This window comes from Symphalangus syndactylus, chromosome 1 (assembly GCF_028878055.3).
Source record: "Symphalangus syndactylus isolate Jambi chromosome 1, NHGRI_mSymSyn1-v2.1_pri, whole genome shotgun sequence".
Lineage (NCBI taxonomy): Eukaryota > Metazoa > Chordata > Mammalia > Primates > Hylobatidae > Symphalangus > Symphalangus syndactylus.
In genome coordinates this window covers 135,350,170-135,369,230 of record NC_072423.2, presented here as the reverse complement: position 1 = coordinate 135,369,230, position 19,061 = coordinate 135,350,170, and the positions used below count along the sequence as shown (strand labels likewise).

Genomic DNA, 19,061 nt, shown 5'->3' with positions numbered 1-19,061 from the left:
TAGGAAACGAAAAGTATATACACCGATTAAATTTGTTCTTATGACGGTTTTAATCTCTCAGGTAACTAGGGTTTAGTAAAACCAATCTGCAATCATATTGGTGCCCTTACGGATTTAGAAAACTGTCATATATACATTCACATTGCCATGAAAATCGAATTTCAAGCTTTCAAAATTTCATTATTTCTTTTCTCTCATTAAAACACTACACACACACTCACACCCATAAACATAGATAAGCATTTGCCTGTCCACCTATATGCTTCCATAATGCCTATTTTGACCAATTAGTTAGGAATCTCCTCAGAAAAAGTAAAGAAGCCTTATTACCTTGAGCAAAATATAAAAAGGAAGTTTCCTACCCACAAAAAATTGTGAAGTTAAATCATGACCTAACGATTTATTTACTGTTTTCTCTCCACCACTAAAAGCAATAATACAATAACCAATGAAAAGACTAAATGAACATACCATCTTCTGACTTCTGAGAATATGAAGGAAATGAGAAGAGATTTCCAAAATCCTGACTTTTTTTGTCATGCAAAGATTTTCTATTAGAAGGAAAATAAACACCACAGAGGATACAATTTAAATATCTGATTTCAATCCTGATAAATTATATATAATATTTACTGCAGGATTATAATCACAGAACAAAACTTTAGTTTTCATTTCTTTCTCTTTCTCTGTTAAAGACGGTAATAAAACTCTTTCTCTCTCACGTGTAAAAGTGTGCACACATACCCATGATCCATGTGCACACACCGCGTATGCACACAGACACCATACAAATCAATTATTTAATATAAAAAAGAATGGAAACTAAGCAATGGTTTAAAGTTATTCAAAATACTATTAAGCCAAATTCTATAGTTGATAGAAATAACCATTCCAGAATTTAAGATCAGCAAACTACGGACAAAAACCCAAGGAGAAAGACAGAATCTGCATCACACCAGGCAATAATCCTATTTCTAATTCAAGACTACAGGTGGGCAATTATTTCAGGATCTGGTGAAGGCCAATTGTAATAGGTGAGAAAATACTTTTAAAAAACATCTAAAATAGTTCAGAAACCTCAAATCCCAGATGTATTCATGTTCACCAAAAGCAAGAAAAATCTATCAAGGCCAAATTTAGGGAAGAAACAAACCTCCCAATTCTAAGGACTTATTAACTTTTCTTAAAACCAGGGGTTGTCCAACTATATCCCATGGACCTGCTGCCTATTTTTGTAAATAATATTTTATTGGAACATGGCTACACTGATTTATTTACATATCGTTTATGGCTGCTTTTTTACTAGAATGGCAGCATTAAGCAATTGTGATAGAAACAATACGGCCCATGAAGCCTAAAACATTTACTATTGAGCCCTTTATGGAAAAAGTGTGCCAATCCTTCCTTTAAACTACAGCAACTGTGATGGGAACAGCTGCAATATTAACAAGATTGATTCCTTCATGAAGAACTTGCCTAGAACGATAACAATTTCTTAGAAGAGCTCACTATAATATCTTTGGCAAATGTTTACAACAACTAACTATACCACATCACTAAATAGCATTACTTACTCTGGAGTGGCTTTTGATTTGCCTGGTGAAAATGTATATTCATCTTTATCTAACCCATCTGAAGGAACAAATTCATCTTCCCCATCATTTGTTATGGGAGATGCTTTAACTTTCAATTCCTCTAAATCATTATTGTCATCATCATCATCATCAGCATCATCATCCTCTTCTTCTGAGAAATCAAATGTGTATTTAGGTCTTTCGGCTAGGAGGAAAAATAAAAATAAATGTTAAACTCAAATCCTAGCTTTATATATGTGAATTATTATTACTGATAAAGCATTTGATGTATATTCCAACCATCTCTAAAAATACCATGAGAAAAAAAGACAAGCACTTACAGAATAAAAGCCAACAACTTTGGCCTTAGTTATTTGGTAGTGTTAATGTCTGTCTTACATTTTCCAGGAGGCTACCAGATAATACTGTGCATGTTTCCAGGAGGCTACCAGATAATACTGTGCATGTTAGGAGAGCATCAACTAATGTACTTATTGATATACTTAATAATTAATAAAAAACGCTGAGGAAAGTAGTAAATATGGCCTTGTCTCATACAGCCATTACACAAATGACAACAAATACAATGTTTCCCATATTTGCAGTCACAAACAACAAATTTTACAGTTATTTTAAAACTGCTAAACCTTCTTGTTTTTTGACACAGAGTCTTGTTCTGCTGCCTGGGCAGGAAATGCAGTGGTATGATCATAGCTCACTGCAGCCTCAAACTCCTGGGCTCAAGCAATCCTCGCCCCTCAGCCTGCTGAGTAGCTGGGACTACAGGTGTGCCACCATTCCTGGCTGATTAAAAAAAAAATTTTTTTAAACACAGGGTCTTGCCATGTTACCCAGGCTGGTCTTGAACTCCTGACCTCTAGTGATCCTCCCTCCTCAGCCTCCCAAAGTGCTGAGATTACAGGCGTGAGCCACAGTACCGACACCTAAATTTTCTCTTAACTTTTTGGATAAAAACTTCTATCTCCTCTTCAGAGTTAGTTTTACTATGGAATAACAAAGACAGTAATTTTTTAGATGAATGAGAAAAGACAGGAGACATAAAGACCTCAATATATTCACAAAGCAATAATACAATGCATAAAAAGATACCAATTATAGTGAATGGCATATTGCCATAAAGCAAGTATGTTTGATTATAATTTCTAGCATGTATTATGGAATAAAATTTTTAAATTACTTGGATGTTAATTTTGCACTTCACTTTTGATGTATGTAAATACAGTTTTAAAGCATTTAATGTAATAAACTATTTTCATTTAACTTAAATTACTTGTATTAAAGATTCACCTATATTATGCTACCTATGTACACTAGGGAAAGAAATTCAATCACTTGGTGATTACAGAACCAAAGAATTTAAGGTCCGATATATAATTAAAAATGTACTTCCCAGAAGTAAACACCCACAATGTTGTATCATTCATTTTAATAAATTAGGACAAATTTTCAAATAACAAAATTTCAGAAGAATGTACAAAATAGAGAACTCACTAGATATTAATAACTTCAACACTTCTCCTTAATGAAAATTAATGAAAATTCAGAAAGCATCAAATTATATTCTTATAAGTACTATATTACTATAATAGCAAAATGGGATTCTGCAGTTCACCCATACAACTATCATTATCTAAAAGAGAGCTATGTACTCAGACTTTTAAAGCAGGAGGAAATTTTTCATGATATAAGGGGTAGGAAACCAAACAAAAACAAAACCACAAAGCACTTCTAATATTAATAGATCTATCATTGCTGGTATTGTGGCAAGGTACATTTTTTCCCAAACATCTTAAAACTGTGGAAGGAATATAAACCAAACTTTATAATAAAAATCAGTAAAGAAACATGATTCACTTTAGAGAAATTTATGTCCAACTTTGCTAGAAAGACCATTCTATAAGGCAATTTTTTTCTTCTTACTAACTTTAACTTCCGAAATACTAATGGCTTAGTACTTAAACACTGATAATACTAACAATACCAATGTATAGGTTAAACTATAATATACAGTAATATTAAATGTGTTACAATACCTGCTGCTCTCCTAAGCAAAGAATCTCTTGGAATAACCACAGGTTCTGTTTCTTCCAAATCACTTTCTGACTTGGATTCATCATCTGACCAAGGATTCCGTTTCTTCATTTTCTTTGCACTAGGTTTACCAGATGATGTAGGTGTTTTTCTCACTCTGGTACCTAAAAGCAAAAGAATAGCAATAAGGTATGTATCCATATTTATAGAAATGTCATTAGTAAAAATAAAATTGTTATAATGAAAATTCATTATAAAATTAACGTTTATGAAAATTGAAGGCTTACTTCAACTACCAGAAAAAGAGCACAATCAAAAGAATCCAGTAATACTCTATACATATATTTTTTCTCTCACACACACGCAAAACTATAATCATTTCTCACCAGGCTCCTTCTTCTCCCTTCTGGGTTTGGGGCCTTTATTTATAGGAGCTGACGGAGTCGACGCCTCTTCTCCTGCACCTTCTACTGGCGCTCCACTGAATTCTTCATCAAATTCCACTTTTACTGCTGCAGTATCAAGATCACCCTACATAATAAAAAGAAAATCAAGCCACGAGTAAAAACAAAAACATCACATATTTTAGAGAGAGTTTCAATCAACAGATAGCTCCATCAAATCAGGTAAGTTTAAAAACAGTGATTCTGATGAGGCCCTAACAGCTGACTTTGATCAGACCATGTTTTACTTCACTTATCTATAGTAAATAATATTGCATGTAACTCTAATTTTCCAGTACATTCAGTGAAATGACAGCTACTTAGAAGCAACCATAAAAAATAGGAAGGCAGCTTTTGATTATCAGAGGGATTTCCAGACCACTAGCTAAAAGGTACCTGCAAAATAAGTTCCTATAGCTCAGGAAGGCCTTTATATACTATTAAAAAATCCTGTAACCCCAGCTACTCAGGAGGCTGAGGCAGGAGAATTGCTTGAACCTGAGAGGCGGAGATTGCCGTGAGCCTCTGGCCTGGGAAACGAGCGAAACTCTGACTCAAAAAAAAAAAATCTTCAAATTATTGAAGGAAAATAAGTAACACATGCCTTGCACTGCTAGGCACTATAAGGTAGACCCCAACCCTAAGACCACGGGGTAAAAAAACAAAAACAAAAAACACAGAGGCACACAACAAGGATGAGTCATTACAATACAAATAACAAATATAGAGGCTGGTACAGCCATGGCCTAAGGGAAGAAGTGAGAAACTCTGCTCTAGGCAGGGTCAAAAAAGTCTCCATGGAGAAGTACCTTTTCTGACTGAGTTCTAAAGGAATCACATAAGTTTGCCAGGTGGGAATTAAGGAGGGAAAGGCATCCCGGGCAGAAGGCACAAAGCCATCTAACAGGAATTAAATGTTTAAAGAATTAGGTTTTTAAACATAGGAAATAGTCTGCTAGAACTCAAGGAAAGGTGAGAAGAAAGTAGCCAGGAAGAGAAACACGTAGAGGCATACAGGTGCTAACACATTTGTGCATAGTCAGTGGGGAGTCACTGAAGATTTTCAAGCATAACAATCAGACTTACTTTTTAGAATTTTCATTCTGGTAGTAAAACACAGAACTTAAAGGAATGAAGTAGAAAAGGGGAGAAATCATGATTAAATGACTAGAAACTGAGAGAGTTAAGAGGACCACTTTAAAGTATCTCAGAGAAAACACAAAATTCTAAGGCAATGTCAAATGGGGACCAAGATAAGGGGGTGGATTTTGGAATTACTTAGTAGGCAGTCAGTCAATAGGACTTAGTTACTGATTAAATGACAAAACTCCCAGGTTTTTGGCTTGTATCAGTGATGGCTGATAGTGTCATTAACTGCGAGAAGGCAAAGAACAGATTTTGAAATTAGGATAATGAGTCCAGTTTCAGACATGCTGAGTTTGATGGGCTTCAAGCATTCAAGTGGCTACGAGCTTGACACTCCTGAAAGCATTATAGCTTAGGAACATAGATTTAGGGGCCATCAGTATGAATGGAATAAGCTCTGGGCATAGATGAGGTTACTTGAGGGGACCATATAAGGTAGAGAAAAGAGTGCTGAGAAATGAATCTGACAAATGCCAACCGAAAAGAAACCATTTTCCGAAGGTTTCCAAAGACAGGCAAGAGTGTCTGGGTAAATGAAACTGTGTGCCGTGGGGAGCCAAGTAAGAGGAAAGTAGTAGAGACCTGAGTTTATCAGAACAGAAGAGAGATCCTACTCTGGTTTCAAAATGCACCTACGCTTCAAATATTAGCTCTGCACAGAGAACTCTCCAATGTCTTAACTAGCTCTTTAGGCTCATTTTCCAAGCTCTGGTAAGAATGAGGCTATATTCCCACCTACTTGTTGGACACATCTAAATGTATACTTTCTGGATTGTAAAAATCAACCTGTCCAAAAACATTAGCCTCTCTAAGACCAACATGCACCCTGTTTCCTCAGCTCTGAACATTTTTTCTGATGTTTCCTTCTTCTGGCTAACTCTGGACAATCCTGCTTGAGGTTAGGTCAATGTCATTTTTTTTTTTTTTAATCCTCAATAGCACCTATCAGTGCCAATGACATAGGATGTGCTTAGTAGTTTAAGGACAAAAACAAGTACATAGTAAAAGATGACAGAGTACTTTGTAAGCCAAACAGACCCTTTCCCACTCTAAGTCTTCTTTAATGGATTATGATACAGAACTAAAGTTTATACTTTAAAGTTGATATACTTATGGTAGGGTTTTTGGAGGTTTTTGTTTTGTTTTGGCTTCCAAGATTTTTATTTTTATTTATTTATTTTTTTTGAGACGGAGCCTCGCTCTGTCAACCAGGCTGGAGTGCAGCGGCGCAATCTCGGCTCACTGCAAGCTCCACCTCCCAGGTTCGCACCATTCTCCTGCCTCAGCCTCCCAAGTAGCTGTGATACATGCACCCGCCACCACACCTGGCTAATTTTTTGTATTTTTTAGTAGAGATGGGGTTTCATCGTGTTTGCCAGGATGGTCTCCATCTCCTGACCGCGGGATCTGCCCGCCTCGGCCTCCCAAAGTGATGGGATTATAGGCGTGAGCTACCGTGCCTGGCCAGCTTCCAAGATTTTAACTTAGAAGGCAGCTGAGTGGAGTGTTTCTATTTCTCATTTTAAAAGCTGAATTAAGTAGCTCTTTACAATATGTGATCCTTTACCAATATGTTTTCCTTCTGTACATCAACTGCTGTCATAGAAGGATTTCCTACTACCATTGAAATATATTTTGAATAAAACAAAGCATGATTTAAACACGCAATAAAATTTTTAAAATTATACATATATTTCATTATAGAAATGAGTCTATCAATGACAAGAGGTATGTTGTACCTTCTTCTTCTTCAGCAACTTTTTGCTGGCATCTGCCTTCATAGCTGTAATTTCAGGAATTATTCTTCTGCCATAAGGTGAGGGCATTGTCTCTTCCAATTGGAGTTTCTTCACCTTAGGTTTGCCAACTTTACCTTTAATTGCTTTTCCAGACATTCCAGCCAGAATATCTTCTCGTTCTTGAGATTCCACTTTCTAAAGTATAAGGCAGAAGGAACATAAACAACTTCTTAGAAAAGATAATCACTACTTCATAAAATATTGAAACAAATGTTATTCACTCAGTAAAGAATAAAGCTTTCCTTTTAACTTATCTAATTCAAGATCAAATAATGGAAAAAAAATAAAGAATTCTAAATCAGAAGACCTGGATTGTAATCCCAATTCATCTAAATAGTTTCCCATTTGTAATACGAGGGGGCAATAGTGACTAAATGACCTAAGAAGTCTCTGCCAATTCTCAGATCCCATGATATATTATGGAATCAAGACCTCTGATAACCTAGTATCATCAAAATCCTGGCAAATCATATACAAAGGCAGTTCTGCTAATAAGTATAAAGCTATTTTTTTCTATTGCTTTAGTCATAATAGAAAATATGAAAAAAACCTCCTAAATGTAAATTAAAGTCAGAAAGTATGAGAAGTTAAAAGTGCCAATACAGTTAGAATGAACTTAGGCGGGTCTATGTAATGATAAATTAGGATATAATCATGATTAATATCCTAGATTTTGTATTTGCCAGAATTATTCCTTAAAATAGGCTTTGAAAGGCGCAAGGAAAAAATGACATTTCTTTAGAGATTTTTTTAAAAGATCTTTGCAGCACAATAGTTTAATAGAAATTACCCAAGCTTTGAAATCAGATAGATAGTTCTGGATTTCAACTGCACTTCCACTTACTAGTTATCTATCCTCAGGAAATAACAGAGGCCAGTTGCAGTGGCTCACACCTGTAATCCCAGCACTTTGTGAGGCTGAGGTAGGTGGATCACCTGAGCCCAGGAGTTTGACACCACCCTAGGCAACATAACAAAACCTCACCTCTACACAAAATTCAAAAATTAGCCAGATGTGGTGGCACACATGTCCCAGCTACTCAGGAGGCTAAGGTAGGAGGACTGCTTGAGCCTGAGTGGTTGAGGCTGCAATGAGCCATGATTGTGCCACTGCACTCCAGCCTGGGTGACAGAGCAAGACCCTGTCTCAAAACGAAACAAAACAAAACAAAAAAGCCAGATAATTTATACAGCATCCACCATGTGCGAGGCATTTAAAAAATCCTGTGACCCCCATTTTACAGATGAGGAAAGTGGGTGTCTGAGAGGATGAGTAACTCTATAATGATATAATTCCTAAGAAAGTAACTTAACCTCTCCAAGCTTCAGGATCCTTATCTGTATAATACAGGTTAATAATAATCTCATTCATTTGAGGTTGTGGTGAGGGTCACTCTAAGCATTACACAGAAGGCTGTGCCAATGTACAAATGATATTCAATTAATGTTATCATTAGACTTTAAATGATACAGAGAGACATGAAATTTAAGTCTAAATCTTTTTAAATGTTAAAAATAAATATATCCAGAATTTAAATAAGGTGTTTGGACCTATTTCATTAATTGTCAAATAATAAAATAAGATGATAAATTAAAAGTGAAAGAGTATTTTTTTTGCTAGGGTTGTTTTGAATGATGACTTTTCAATAGTGAGGAAATGTACAGGCATAACCACAAAAGTTTCCTGTGTTTCACTATATTAGTGATCAAATTTAAAGCAGTATCAGGATATCAATAATATTAGGAATACTTTTTCTTTTAATATATGATGGCTTCATTTTTAATGAATAATTTTTAAATAAATTATAAGTCAGCAGGAAAAAATGTGCAAAAAAAATAATTAATGAACAATATGTGGAAAGCACAAAACAAGGAAGATTCACATTGCAGCACTTGAAGGATCGTTGAGGGAGCCTAGAAAAATAGCACTAAAAAATTCTAAATTCTTTTAGGCAGCTAATTTACCACACTTGTTCTTAAGAGATACAATTCTGACTTAGAGCACTGAAGTAAAAGTAGAGCATGTAGACAATAAATCAACAAAGCAACTTTAAAAAAAAAAGTAATATGAGTAATAAATGGTATTTTACATTTTGCTACTCAAAAATCAGATATTCATAATGCTACCATTAATTCTAATATTTTAAGTGGGCAATTTTAGAAAAGGTATGCTTTTTATATCTTATCTCTTTTTTATTTTTTAAATTAGAATTCTACTTGGAAAAAACTATGTTATAACAATCAAATATTGAAATATCTGTTATAAATGTAAAGAGACTATCATTCTACTCCTAAAATCACAGTACTTACATTCAATTATACACACATATTAGCCTTACCTCTTTCCAGGAAAACATTAAACTGAATCAATTATTTAATCTAAAAATCAGTTAAAAATTTTTAACTAATTGAAAGCAGATTTAATTTATTCTAAATTTCAATTTCATAGCACTTAAATTCCTCCATACAAGAAGTTCTTTATAACTTCATGTAACTAGAAGCTTAATCCTAACTCAACTTATAAACACATTAACCTTCACAGAGTTAAACTTTAAGATCACTTCAAAGAATTTCATTCTTGTTCATAAACATTACTTTTCAAAATAAATTTTAATAGAGACTTAACCTACATCCAGTTCTTCAACAAATGCTGCTAAATCTTCTTTCCAAAGATCTGAAGGAGATTTTCTTTTAAGATCATTGACCTCTCGCCCCTATAATAAAAAAGTACAGTTTAAACATTCAATAGTTTTAAAACATATGAAGCATAAATCAAAATACTTATTTTTGGAAAAAGAAAAAGATACAGATAACACTGAAATAGTTTCAAACTATTTAACCCACAAAAGTTCATACTTTTGCATCTCTCTGTTTAATCAGTTCTTCAACTTTTTCTTTAGTAAGAGACCACAGAGACATATTTAAAATATAATTAAAATCTGGGCCTGAAGGAGTTCCTGAATCGGAGGAACTATCATCATGCTGGTTTTGTGTTTCATCCTCTTCTGCTGCCTGTAAAAAACAACAAACTGTATATTAAAGTTTTGTATAGTATCAAATTAATGTTAAATTTTATTGAATAATTAGTTTAAAATTCTACAAGTGCTACACTATAAATGTTACATCTTCAGGATGGTGGGGTCATTTTGGATTACCTATAAAAATATATTTCCTTATAAAAAGTTTAAAATTTTCTAAAGACGCACGATAAGATCTTCAGAAGGAATGGTATACACTATCCCTATTTATCCAGGAATCTGATGAAAAATTAACTGATTTCCTCAGGTACTAAGTAACAAAATGAAAGGATACCACATTTTAAAGTTAATAGAGTAGAATTAATGTTTTATCACTGCATCTTGTCAGATTTTTATACTGGTAAGTGAATGAACAATCTGAAATACTAAATAAATACCAGTTATGAAAATTATTTTACAGTTATAATAAATATGTTAAGGTACATTCACTCACTGAGGGTGAATTCTTAATAAAAATTCTCTAAAGCCAGAATATTCATGTCAGCACTCAGAGAAAGTCCAACTTAAGAATTTAAGAGTTGGTGAGTTAGAGTAAGAATTTCATCAGGGTTTTGCTGAAATTTATTCATCAGGCCCTTGTCTATAGAAACAGCTGCAACAAAAAAATTATTTTGTGCTAATATTAAATTTCAAAATACAATGAATTTAATAAAAGTTATTTTAGGTGGTATCACCTTTAAATTTTTTTAAATAACAATAGCCATTAAATAAAATTTTATCTAAGTTGTTTAATTTAAAATGACTGAGTTAACCATGACACTCCATAAAGCAAAAAGTTTACTTTTGGTAACCAAAAGAGGAGAAAAAAAAAAAAAAGCTTTATAATTAAAATTTGTAAGCAAAACAACGTATATATATATATATATATATATATACACAAAGTACAGTTTACGTGTACTTCAGAAATAAGATAAAAATTAAAATTGCATAGCAAGATGCTTCATTATATAAACAAAAACTATAAATTTGATTAAGCCACATTAGCCAAATAAGGAATGCTATTGTTGAGTTGATAGAAGATTAATAAGTACCTAGATAACTTAGAACAAATAATTCTACACTTTTGAAAAATTCTTCATGAAACAGCTTGTTTCTATGAAGTATTCAGGTTGTTAGACAACTATAAAAATATCACTAGGGACTGGGCGCGGTGGCTCACGCCTGTAATCCCAGCACTTTGGGAGGCCGAGGCAGGCAGATCACGAGGTCAGGAGATCGAGACCATCCTGGCTGACAAGGTGAAACCCTGTCTCTACTAAAAATACAAAAAATTAGCCGGGCGAGGTGGCAAGCACCTGTAGTCCCAGCTACTCAGGAGGCTAGGCAGGAGAACGGCGTGAACCCAGGAGATGGAGCTTGCAGTGAGCCGAGATTGCGCCACTGCACTCCAGCCTGGGTGACAGAGAGACTCTGTCTCAAAAAAAAAAAAAAAAAAAAAAAAAAAAAATCACTAGGATGCAACAAAATCCTGTTTAGACCCACATTTAGTGGGTCTAGTCTATTAGATCTAGGTTTTGACTACACCCAAAGTATTGTTAATAAGTGTTCTATGAATATGTGTATTTATCACTGTTAACAGAAATATGACTAAGAACACTTCCAGAAATTAAAAAAAAAATAAACTTTGCAAGTTCTAATGACAAAATTCCATTATGCTTTATAAAAAACTTTAATCTTCTAATTAGCTACTTTATAATTCTCTTTTCTCCAACTCTGTATAATAGGACACTCTTGTAAGAGCAGTTCCTTTTGTTACCTGAACTCCCCAAAATGTACACATGGCCAAGATGCTGAAAAAATTCTGATGGTGGTAATGCAATAACTGAAATCAAGCTAGGCTTTACCCATAAATTCTACTTCCACCAGAAGGACATTCTGACACTGCAGAAATCTTTATCTTTTAAGACTAAGCATTAAAATTTCATCAGCTTACTAGTTACTTTCTTTAAAAAAAACATATAGTTTAAACAAACGGTGATACAGAAGGGCAAGTGTTGTAGAAACCATAATTTGGGATTCAATAAAACACATTAAGAAGAAAACAAAGGGCTTCAATCATCTTAATTCTAAATGCGTCCATCTGGTCCTACCGAATTTTCTTCAAATAATGAATAAGCCTATTATCTTACTATGTAATTGCTACTCTATATAACTTAGTCTAATTTTACTCACTTTAACATATGGCTTTTATTGACTTCAAACTGAAAAATGTAAACAAAAGCAATATTTCAATGTAGTTTGATAAAAAATATAAAAACATTATGATTGAGAACTCAAGTACAGGGAAGTTTAAAGGTTCAACTTATGTCACATAATTATAACTATTTTTTAAAGATGTTAATGTTATCAGAATCATATATGCACAAAATAATCTAATATCCAAAAAACTAATCATTCAACTTTTCTTCCTCTTCTGTAATAAATTTCTGTTCTCAATCACAATGTTGTACTGTTGTTTAAATTTTTGTTTTAGTTATACAAAACATCAAAAAGCTAACTGAGGGGAATCTCAAAGTTTCAATATCCCATTCATTTAACTATTATTACTATTTTGTGATGTGCAATGGGCAACTTACTTAATAAAACATCAGACTTTTAATCTGAAGTTCCAGGGTTTAAATCTCTGGCTAAAAATCTAAGTATGAGGCAGAGCTTGGTGTTTGACAAATACTGTCTATAATAATTTACATTTTGTCTCTTGTCTTCCCAGTATTAACTAAAACCAGATCAAGTGAGTGGTGACTGGATGCCATACTGTGAACATAGGCTGATTATGGGTGCGACCAGTCTGATTCCCAGATAATATACATGTACCTCACAAAAACCACCACCACAACACCTTTTAATGGCAGACTCAGGAAAAAAGGTCAAGGAGACTGAGCTACCTTCTCACACCTGGTGTCATTTCTCCAGGCTCTGGTTGAGTCACACTGGCCAAGTGCTTTGTGGTGAGTGTGTACTATAAATTCCTGTACTGTATCTGTTCTGTGGATAAACAGAAGACTTTAGTCTCTAAACAGACAACTCAGCACCTTTAGTAGTACTAAATTTAAAATTTAGGGGGTGAATTTTTGTTTGTTTTGGAAAGTTGCTCTTAAAAGCTTCTCTAAATGTCTTTTTCTGCAAATGATTACCTTTTCTTGTGCTTCTTTCCAGGCTTTCACTGGGTCAGATTCATAACCTCTCTGGACTAACATTTGAATCAAATCTTTCTTTGACCTATTCTCTATGTGAGGGAAAAATAAAGTTAGGATCAAGATAAGAGATTCAATTTGTATTTGCTTATATTCTACTGATAAAAATGTCTTCTATTAATAAAGTTTTTTTTCCATTTTAACTAATGTTCAAATTTTTAAAGGTTGTATCTTACCTATAGTAATTTTCCCTTGTATCTTCTCTAAAATGAAACGGGCTTGATTGTTAAGCTTTGTAGATTCTGCTCCCAACATTCCCACAAGCCACTCCTTACGTAAACCGTAATAACTTAATCGTAAATCAAAGAATTCTTTCAGAATGTCTTGCACAGTTTCATATTTCTTCAGACATCCCATATGATCAAAGAGTACCTAAGTGAAACACATATATTTTGCAGATCATATAGATCTGTACTGGTATTTTAACTTATATAACATCTACAATATTTAAAATAACCATAATATATAGCCATAATGCATGTGTGTGAACACAGACTACCCCTAAAAACCATTAAACAGAACTAAGACTATTAAGCACATTTCTGTAAATATTTCTTTGGTGACTGCAAGCCGATAAATTCAATTCTCACAACAACAAAAGTATTTAGGAATAATTTTGAAAGACAAAAATAGGCCTTAAAAAAAGGGCTCTTAAAGTAGCCATAAAACCACCTACAAAAATGATTTTTCCCCAAACTGAAAACATACATATTCTATTGCTAAGTTTAAAAATGTTAAAGTTTTTCCTCCCCCATATATTCTGTGTATATGCATCTGTCCCCTTTCTCTCTCTCTTTTATATCTACTTGTGCTATAATCCAGTCACCCAAACTCCTCTCTATCCTTTTTCTTTCTTCCATCAGCCTTTCTCAGCGGATTATGGCACTTTTTCTCAGCCACTGTACTATTGCTGAACTTTTTTTACTTTTTTAGATCTAAAAGCTAATTTGGAATGGAACTTGAATCACACACTTAACGTTTCTACCTTCCTCCCCAGTTATATAAATAAAGATAAATGTGCAAGTTTAATAAAGCAGACTAGAGTTATGAGTACTTTACAGTTAAAATGCTAATAGAGATGGCCATAAAGTACACAAAGGCCCTGCAATAACCACTCTCGTAACTTTTAGTCAATGTGTGTGAAGGTGTGTGTATCCTGTGTATACAAGCCCAGATGCACAAACACAGAGTTGAGAGTAAGGGTAGTGGACAATACTAGAAGAATGAAATGTGCCCCTAGAATCTTCAGCAAATCTGCAGGATTAAAAAAAAAAAAAAAAAAAAAAAATGCCTTCAGGCTTACTATAGCCACTCCCATCATGAAACCAATTATAATAATCCAACTTACACCATACAAGAAAGATTAAATTAACAGTAAATCTAATAAATTACCATGGAATTACAAGTAAGAGTAGTTTGAAGTTTAAAAACTTTATGCAGTCCAGCAGCTTCTGCTTGTGCTAGTTTCTCTTCAGTCATTTTCACCACAAATTTCACAGTTGTGTCAGTATGATATTCTTTATAATCAGAAATTAATGCTGGTGTTTTGTCTGTCCCATTTAGCATAGGTTCTAAAACCTGTTCTTTATATACCTATAAAAGACTTAAAAATTAGTGATTCTTTTCATGACACACTCTTATGTTCTCATACTACAAGTCATACAGTCTTTTGAAAATTCTCAACTCTCATGGGGAATTAAAAAGGAAACCTCGATCTCTATCATCTCCTATCCAATCAGTACAGAAGGCAATATATAGAGATCTCAGTGATGGGAGAAGACATAAGAAGTAATGGTCCTGACCCACTCATACTCTAAAGGGCAAGATAAAGGCTGAGTATGAAAAGGATGACATCAACTAGAACTAACAAGAGATGACATGCATGCTTTTAGATTTGTAAAGCTGATACTGACATGAATTTACTGACAATATTTACAAGAATTAAAAACTGTCATATTCTACTGCTTTCATTTTAAGGTAAATACAAAGATAATAGTCTATAAAAGCCTTATCTAACATAAGTCATACTACACTACTTAGATATAAATACTATTTAAATATTCAAAGCACAAATTCAACTGAAGGGTAAAAGAAGGTACAAGAATTTTTTAACACTACACATGCTTAGGATCAACAATGGTGGAATCATCCTTACCGGAAAAAATTGCTTAATACACTGCCCTTCCCTCAGGCAGATCATATATTTACACTGACCTGTGTCCAAGTTCTAACTGGAAGCTCTGTAATTTCTACTGTGTTTCTGTCCACTACAAATATTTCACCACTGACTGCATACTGGTTTTGACCAAGTTCTTGAATCGTGCCTTTAAAGTTTTTGTAGTTTGGAAGCTGTAGAGAAAAATGTAAATAGCATTGACTTCTCTCTTGAGTACCAGTACCACGAGTCTATGGTGTAACACTGACGGATTAACACAACTGAAACAGAACTTCTCATCCTCAATTGTCCAACTGATCACCTGAGCTTGAATTCACAGCTTCTGTTAATATAACCTGAACATCCTCCAATCTCAAAATGTTAGTATCATCTTTCCTAGTCTTCCTAGAACAGTACTTTCTTTCAGCCTACTTCCCCTACACCTACTTCTCCCCTAGATCAATATCCTTTAAATTCAAACTCCTTGGGCCTTACATTGAAAGCATTCCATAGTCTGGACCCAATCTGGCTTTCAATTTTTTCTCTAATGATTTGTCTTACAAAACCACTACTCTTCTCCCACATTTTGTTTGACTATTTTGAATATTCTCACTTTCACTCTATCCACAAGTCCTGACACATATTCAGGCCCAACCCCATTCCATTCATCATTCATCTACATAAATCCTACTCATCCTTCCCAACTGAATTACAAGTCCTATCTCCCTCTTCTAAGTTTTTGTTTGTTTTGAGACAGGGTCTCCACTTTGTCACCCAGGCTGGAGTGCAGTGGCGCAATACCGGCTCACTGCAGCCTCAACCACCTGGGCTCAAGTGATCCTCCCACCTCAGCCTCCTGAGTAGTTGGGGTTACAGGTACGTGCCACCATGTCCAGCTAATTTTTGTATTTTTGTAGAGACAGGGTTTTGCCATGTTGCCCAGGCTGGTCTTGAACTCCTGAGCTAGTGATCTGCCCAGCTCAGCCTCCCAAAGTGCTGGGATTATAGACATGAGTCACTGCACTTGGCCTATTCTAAAATTCTTATTCATTACTATCATTAAGAAATTGAGTATATAGGCCGGGCACAGTGGCTCATGCCTGTAATCCCAGCACTTTGGGAGGTCGAAGCTGGCGGATCACTTGAGGCCAGGAGTTCAAGACCAGCCTGGCCAACACAGTGAAACCCCGTCTCTACTAAAAATACAAAAATTAGACAGGCGTAGCAGCGCACACCTGTGGCCCCAGCTACTCAGGAGGCTATGGCAGCAGAATCGCTTGAACCTGGGAGACAGAGGTTGCAGTGACCCAAGATCACACCACTGTACTCCAGCCTGGGTGACAGAGTGAGACTCTGTCTCAAAAAAAAAAAAAGAAAAAAGAAATTGAGCATATAGCATAGGACATTTCTTCTGGCATACCAAGCAACTATCAATATCGTTTGTCACTGTTAAACTTCAAGCTTTGATGCTTCGATGTCTTGTCTTGACAATTGCTTAACTTTTCGAAGACAAAAATCATAGCTCTTTATCTCACCACTTAGCACAGTTTCATACACGTAGTAGGCACATAAGAACCATGTATTGATCAAATATACTATCTTAACAATCTAAAATCCATTAAAAATCCAAAACAATTTCAGTAAAACACTATCATTAAAAATTTGATGCTTATGTTAGAAATATTTTAAAGTACTTTATTTAAGAGAAAAAGCAGAATATATGTCTTATTGCTAAAGAATAACTTTCATTTTAAAATACAAAAATGAAATAAAACTTGGAAAAATACATCAAAATACTGTCTCTGTATTGTGGGTTTATGGATTTTTTTTCCTCTTTGCTTATCTATTTTTTCTACAATAAGCATTATCATTTTGGTATTAAAAGTACACTTTTCTCCAGGTAATTTTAAATCACGGGGAGGAAGGAAGGACATTTTTCTTGGAGGAGGTCTGAGCAGAGTGAATGACACAAGAAAAGAACAAACATAAAAAAAATGAGTTTGTTGTTTTTTTTTTTTTTTTTGGAGACGGAGTCTCATTCGGTTCCCCAGGCTGGAGAACAGTGGCGCCATCTCGGCTCCCTGCAACTTCTGCCTCCTGGGTTCAAGCGCCTCTCCTGCCTCAGCCTCCCAAGTAGCTGGGATTACAGCTGCCCTCCAGCACTCCCGGTTGATTTTTGTACTTTTAGTAGAGACAGGGTTCCACCTGGTTTGGCCAGGCTGGTCTAGAACTCCTGACCTCAGGTGATTCACCCACCTCGGCCTCCAAAGTGCTGGGATTACAGGCATGAGCCACCATGCCTGAGCAACACCTAATTTTTTTGTATATTTAGTAGAGACGGGGTTTCCCCATGTTGGTCAGCCTGGTCTCAAACTCCTGACCTCAGGTGATCCACATGCCTCGGCCTCCCAAAGTGCTGGGATTACAGGTGTGAGCCACCACGCCCAGCCTCGGGGATATGTTAAAACATATACAAGGTAGTTTGTCTTTTTACAAATGGTACACTAATGAATACAATGTGTTTTTAAGCATCCTCACAAACTAATAAGAAGTGGTAGTTTGAGAACAGAAACAAGGTTACACATAATTTTATCAGAAAAGGATTGTTTTCTATTAATATATGGCTTAGTGGTTTGAAAATCTAGAACATGAGGTGTTTCTAAATTTAAATAAACAGTTTCTCCCCATTAAACTTACCTCCAAAACTCATTCCAAAGTTTATACTTTTTACTGTAGGCACATATCAAATTATACCCTAATTAGGTCTTTATGGTCTATAATATGTTCTAAAATAAAAATGTTCCATTTCTTTTCTAAAATGACTGGACTTTGTAGTTTACACATTATCATTTGTTAAATAAACAATAAGTTCCAAATAATTACCATGGGATGAGGATCCAGGCCATCTAGCATTCGTCTGACATTGTTCACAATTTCCCTAGCATCATAGTTGGGTAGTTTACAAGCCCATCCAGTACCAATGCCCTCAGCACCATTTATTAAAACCATGGGAATTATAGGTATATACCACTCAGGCTCTACACGTTGATTATCATCATAAAGGAACTTAAGGAGGTTGTCATCCACAGCAGGAAAAAGTAGCCTTGCTAAAGAGCTAATGAAAACAAAAAGAAGCAAATGAAAAAATGTCACGGCTTTGGGAAAGAAAACTTTATACATAATTAACAACTTCACACTGCAAAAATGAATCTTTTAAGGAGAATGCATTTTTAATCATTTTGATTACATCTGCTTAACAATAAAATTTGCCTAACCATTATTATTCAAATGCATCTTTCTCTCAGTTACAAGCCCAGAATAAAATAGTCCTATTTTACTTATGTACTTACCTACCTGATTTAATATTGATAACTTTTTAAGAATTTCCTATTACTCTAAATAAAGTACAGAACCCATCTTCAACCTAAAGAGTAAAGTTGGTGAAAAAAACATCCTTAATTCACTAGGACTGATTTCACTAACAATTCATAAAAATTAAGGTCAACAGACTTCATTCTATTTGTGGTCAAATAATTTGCAACATTCACCTTCTAAGTAGAATAACCAGACAATCACATCTCTCCACAGCTATAATTCCATCAAACATTTAGTTAGTTGGTTCCAAATCAAATCAAACTTTATACCATTATATCAGCAAAT

General features: G+C 34.6%; 1 protein-coding gene across 5 annotated transcripts in view; it reads right to left on the bottom strand.

Annotated features, from left to right (window-relative positions):
- TOP2B (DNA topoisomerase II beta) overlaps positions 1–19,061 on the bottom strand; it is a 68,478-nt gene that overhangs the window by 7,597 nt on the left and 41,820 nt on the right. For all 5 annotated transcript variants that reach the window (XM_055285470.2, XM_055285465.2, XM_055285480.2 and 2 more), the window contains exons 21-32: positions 18,285–18,516; positions 15,461–15,595; positions 14,639–14,839; positions 13,423–13,618; positions 13,187–13,278; positions 9,871–10,026; positions 9,645–9,728; positions 6,955–7,149; positions 4,013–4,157; positions 3,629–3,790; positions 1,575–1,779; positions 472–551 (exon numbers count right to left, since the gene is read on the bottom strand). In XM_055285470.2, the coding sequence (XP_055141445.1) occupies positions 472–551; positions 1,575–1,779; positions 3,629–3,790; positions 4,013–4,157; positions 6,955–7,149; positions 9,645–9,728; positions 9,871–10,026; positions 13,187–13,278; positions 13,423–13,618; positions 14,639–14,839; positions 15,461–15,595; positions 18,285–18,516 (1,883 nt within the window). The remainder of the gene's footprint in view (positions 1–471; positions 552–1,574; positions 1,780–3,628; positions 3,791–4,012; positions 4,158–6,954; positions 7,150–9,644; positions 9,729–9,870; positions 10,027–13,186; positions 13,279–13,422; positions 13,619–14,638; positions 14,840–15,460; positions 15,596–18,284; positions 18,517–19,061) is intronic.